Source organism: Triticum dicoccoides, chromosome 7B, assembly GCF_002162155.2.
Source record: "Triticum dicoccoides isolate Atlit2015 ecotype Zavitan chromosome 7B, WEW_v2.0, whole genome shotgun sequence".
NCBI lineage: Eukaryota > Viridiplantae > Streptophyta > Magnoliopsida > Poales > Poaceae > Triticum > Triticum dicoccoides.
In genome coordinates this window covers 101,122,961-101,128,418 of record NC_041393.1, presented here as the reverse complement: position 1 = coordinate 101,128,418, position 5,458 = coordinate 101,122,961, and the positions used below count along the sequence as shown (strand labels likewise).

The 5,458-nt window shown below is 50.2% G+C and overlaps 1 protein-coding gene across 1 annotated transcript; it reads left to right on the top strand.

Moving 5' to 3' along the window:
- Window positions 1–3,240: 3,240 nt before the first annotated feature.
- Window positions 3,241–5,447, top strand: LOC119338692 (pentatricopeptide repeat-containing protein At5g18475-like). The gene is made up of 2 exons (XM_037610957.1): window positions 3,241–3,255; window positions 3,459–5,447. The coding sequence occupies exons 1-2, from the start codon at window positions 3,241–3,243 to the stop codon at window positions 5,013–5,015; spliced, it is 1,572 nt and encodes a 523-aa protein (XP_037466854.1). The 3' UTR covers window positions 5,016–5,447.
- The last annotated feature ends 11 nt before the right edge of the window (window positions 5,448–5,458 follow it).

Here is a 5,458-nt window from a genome sequence, read left to right as displayed (position 1 = left end):
ACAAGATTGAACTAGGTATTGAGATAGCGACGATCGAATCTCGGGCAAGTAACATACCGATGACAAAGGGAACAACGTATGTTGTTATGCGGTTTGACCGATAAAGATCTTCGTAGAATATGTGGGAGCCAATATGAGCATCTAGGTTCTGCTATTGGTTATTGACCGGAGATGTGTCTCGGTCATGTCTACATAGTTCTCGAACCCGTAGGGTCCGCACGCTTAACGTTCGGTGATGATTTATATTATGAGTTATGTGTTTTGATGTAATGAAGGTAGTTCAGAGTCCCGGATGAGATCAGGGACATGACGAGGAGTCTCGAAATGGTCGAGATGTAAAGATCGATATATTGGATGACTATACTCGGACATCGGAAAGGTTCCGAGTGATTCGGGTATTTATCGAAGTACCGGAGAGTTACGGGAATTCGCCGGGGAGTATATGGGCCTTATTGGGCTTTAGGGGAAAGAGAGAGGGGAGGTTGCCCCCCCCAAGGCCTAGTCCGAAATGTACTAGGGGGAGGGGCTGCGCCCCCTCCTTCCTTCTCTTCTCTTTTCCCTTTCCTTGACTCCTACTCCTACTACTTGGAAGGGGGGGGGGGAATCCTATTCCCGGTGGGAGTAGGACTCCTCCAGGGCGCGCCATAGGAGGGCCGGCCCTCCCCCCTCCTCCACTCCTTTATATACGGGGGCAGGAGGGCACCTCTAGACACACAAGTTGATCTGTTGATCTCTCCCAGCCGTGTGCGGTGCCCCCCTCCACCATATTCCACCTCGGTCATATCGTAGCGGTGCTTAGGCGAAGCCCTGCGTTGGTAGCAACATCATCACTATCATCACGCCGTCGTGCTAACGAAACTCTCCCGTGAAGCTCTGCTGGATCGAAGTTCGCAGGACGTCAGCGAGCTGAACGTGTGCTGAACTCGGAGGTGCCGTACGTTCGGTACTTGGATCGGTCGGATAGTGAAAACGTATGACTACACCAACCGCGTTGTGCTAGCGCTTCCGCTTACGGTCTACGAGGGTACGTGGATAACACTCTCCCCTCTCGTTGCTATGCATCATCATGATCTTGCGTGTGCGTAGGAATTTTTTTGAAATTACTACGTTCCCCAACACCAACACCGACCCTTATCCGGACTCCATCCACTGGAACTGGACAGACTCTATGGTGTTCTCCACCGGTGTATTGAATGCATTTCCATGGTCGTCTGCAGCCTTTTCGCCCTACAAAAGTTTAGAAGGCCACTACCGCTCCCCGGTGCATGATATTTGAATGGCTTATTTTACACGGTAGAATCCTCACACTCGGAGAATCTAGCCCTACATGTCACTTGTGCCTTGCGACCACCGATACCACCGTACACCTATGTCGAGTTGCGTAGACATGATAAGGTAACAAGCCAGGCCAACCTCTTACTGTTGTGATGAACAACGCAGAACAGTACCTACAATTGCTAAAGTCAATTAATTAATTTGTTGCCATGCCCCATGCCATGGCCAGTATTGCTTGGGCCTGGCTACATCCCTACCTATGTCAGGACTGCCCTTTCTTGCAAGAGGTATGGAAGACAGTTAGTGTTCTATATGAGATGCCTGCTTCGACCTCGCCTGACCTAGACCAATCTATTAATCAATGGTGTGAGGACATTCTCATGCCCCCCTCCAGCGCAATGGGAACATGATCTATTTGTTATGGAATATTTTGAATTAGAGAAATTGGTGTCTTCATTGGACAAAGGATGAATTATCGGCAGGTGGCATATGTGACTCCGGAGTATATTCGCATGCACAAGCATAGTATTTCCTCTTACACGTGTAGTCGACATTCTGTTTATGGGGGGTACTCTTGGCTTTACCCCATCAGAAAAGCATGGTGTAAATATATGTAACAACTTATGTTCTTTTAGTTGGCCAGTGCTTTTGCTAGTATCTCAACTTGTTTGAAGTGACAAATTGTACCAGGTTGACACCATCTACTATGTAAGGTGCTTATCATAGAAGGCAGATGCTTAATTAGACACCTTTGCTACACATAAAACTATATGTGTTCGAGAAAAATCTGGCTTATTTTTATACACATATAAAAGGAGTTTATTGAGTAGCCATCGGCCCATCGCAAGTTTCATTACTTTTCTTCATTAAAAAGGAATGGTGAATGCCCGATTCACCATTGATAGCATTAAACCCTAAAAGGAGGGATATGTTGTGATAATAGTGGAAGATCAAACAAGAACTTGGTGTCCTGATGAAAACATCTCTCTAAGAGCTTTGCATGGTAGATGCCCTAACTTTGTAGCAACATTGCCAAGTAAGTAGTAAACAATATCACACAGGATAATCTAAAATAGCAAGCTTAGTTAAAAAATAACTGATAACAACTAAAACTTTTGCCTTTGTTGAAGAAAAGTATGCTTAGTTAAATCCAGATGATAACAACCAATTCGATCGAGTCCGTGCATAAAATCATGGCTGATATATATAACCGGATCTACTAGATGAGAATTAACAAAGTCTCGTCTAACTCCTACACTTGTGGAAAAAACTTTCAAACTATTCATCATCTGGCAAGGCGGTACCAAAAAACCTAGAAGTAAAAATTACATTCAGGTCCGTAGACCACCTAGCAACGACTGTGCCGTCGTCGTTGCCCCTCCACCACCGGAGGGCAGGAGACATACTTGTTTCTCAACCTGTGTATTGTCAACTCCTGCACTATTTGATTTAAAAAAAAATAGAACATACTCCCTCCGTTGCTAAATATAAGTCTTTGTAGAGATTCCACTATAAACTACATACGGAGCAAAATGAGTGAATCTACACTCTAAAATGCATCTATATACATCCGTATGTGGTCCATAGTAGAGTCTCTACAAAGACTTATATTTAGGAACAGAGGAAGTATATAACTTCGACCAAACATGAACGCCATACATCGTCATGTAGCACACATGGTATGAACCTCCATATTGGCATTTTGTTGGTCATGTGATACCTTTTTCTTTTCAATTCTCTTTCAGCAACCAAACTGTTTTGAACTTGAATTTGTATATGGGGTAAAAGCTCCACTTTCCAGACTCGGCCTGAAGCAAACTTATCAAAAAAATAAATATGCAGATTGTTGCTAGAGGAAGGTCCAACGATTTCCGGCAGACATGACCGGCCGTGCCGTCTGTTAGATTAGAAAAGAAAAAAGAAAAAGAACAGCCGTAGGATGAAAGTGAGAGTACAGATGGGAGCATGGGGAAGGAGCAGGCAAGCCGGATCCCCTGTTTGAAGCTGCGACGGCGCGGCTGCGACCTGCGACCTGCCTGTGCTAGCACGAGCAGCAGGTTCACCCAACGGCCAACGCCCCGGCGCTTTCAGTTTCAGTTCGCGCCTGCCCACCCCGCGGCCGCCGCTGACCATACGCAAACCTCGCGGCGAATCCGCCGATCTCCTCCCCTCTCTTTCCCAAGAGGCTGAGACGGCGGCAAGCCCCCCCTCCACCGCCCGCGGCCATGAAGCCCCCGCCCCTGCCGGCGCCCGCCAGAGCGCCGCTCCCGTGGATCTCCCCACTCCAGTACCGCAGCCCCACCCGCGCGGCGCCCGCCTCCCCGCCGCCGCCGCCGCCGCCGCCCTCCTCTCCCCCGCCGCACCGCGTCGACCACCCGGACCTCGCGCGCCTCATCGCCTCCTCGCAGTCCGGGCAGCGCGCGCTCGACCTCTTCAACGCCGCCGCGGAGCAGCGCGGCTTCTCGCACACCGCGTCCACCTTCTCCGCGCTCCTCATCCGCCTCGCGCGCGCCCGCCTCCCGTCCGCCGCCACCGCCGTCCTCCGCCGCGCCGCCTCCGCGCCCTGCCGCTTCCTCGAGCCGCACCTCCTGCCGCTCCTCCGCCTCCTCCCGCCCGACCACGCCCTCGCGCTCCTCCGCCTCCTGCCGTCGCTCCTCCACCGCCGCCGCGTCTCGCACAAGGCCCTCGCCGTCTGCCTCGACCGCCTCGTCTCCTCCCGCTGCCCCGACGTCCTCGCCGACCTCATAGCCGACCTGCGCGACCCCCGGAACAAGTACCTCCCCGCTCCAAACACCTGCGTCTACAACATCCTCATCAAGCACTACATCAAGAACGGCGACTCCGAGACCGCCTTCAGGGTGCTCGATGAAATGCGTGAGTACACCTGCGGCGATGTGAGGCCAAACCTGGTCACCTATTCGACCTTGCTAGGTGGGCTCTGTCGTGCTGGTAAGATGAAGGAAGCGTTTGAACTGTTCGAGGGGATGATCGAGAAAGACCACATCGTGCCGGACCAGCTGACATACAATGTGATCATCGACGGGTTCTGCCGGCTGGGGCAGGTGGAGAAGGCACAGACAATCTTTGGTTTTATGAGGAAGAATGAGTGTGAGCCAAATGCTTTCAACTATGCAACTCTTATCAATGGACACTGCAAGAAAGGGGAAGTGGAGAATGCAAAGCTGGTGTTTGAGGAGATGAGGACTGCTGGGGTGGAACCAGACGCCGTCAGCTACACGGCATTGATCGGGTGCCTTTGCAGACATGGGAGTGTCGATGAGGGGATCGATCTTCTGATGGAGATGAGGGAGAAGGGATGCAAGGCTGATGTTGTCACATACAATCTGCTGCTTGAAGGGCTGTGCAAAGATGGGCGGATGGCGGAAGTAATGGACTTGCTTGGGAGATTGCCACAGGAAGGAGTTCAGTTGAACGTCGCAAGCTATCGGATTGTGATGAATACTCTATGCTCAAGTGGAGATATGGAGAAGGCCGTTGGCTTGCTGGGATTAATGCTCAGAAGAGGGTTTTTGCCGCACTATGCAGCCTCAAACAAATTGTTGATTGGTCTGTGCGATGTTGGGCAAGTGGCAGATGCGACAGCCGCATTGTATGGATTGGCCAAATTTGGGTTCATGCCAGAGGCTAGTTGTTGGGCAAAGCTTATTGAGGCTGTGTGCCGGGACAGAAAACTTAGGAGATCTGTTGAGCTTCTGGATATCTTAATTACAGGAGGGTGAACAAGCTACCTCAGTGCAGCATGGGTTACTTTGGCCGATTTTTTACCTGAAGTAGGATACAAATCAGGTATGAAGATCGCTCGAAAATGGAGTGATGGCACATTGAAGGGATCACTTTCACATAAGATATTACTCAAAAAACTTTCACATAAGATGATCAGGCTTGACCCCAAATGGTGAACAAGATGCAGTCCAGGAATTAACTCAAAAGGGTCGTTTGATCTGCAACAGGACCTTGCGTACCATCAAACTTGGACAAGGACGGCAACCTGAGCCAATTTGCGATACAATCCACAACCATCCATCCATTTTGAATTGGGGGGGGGGGGGGGGGGGGTGAATTTGAGGGTTTTGTGCCCGTAGTAAAAGTAATTTGCATTCTCTCTGGCCGAGGAAACTGAAGATGCAAAAACCATGTGGAAGACTGGTGCTCATTCCCCTTA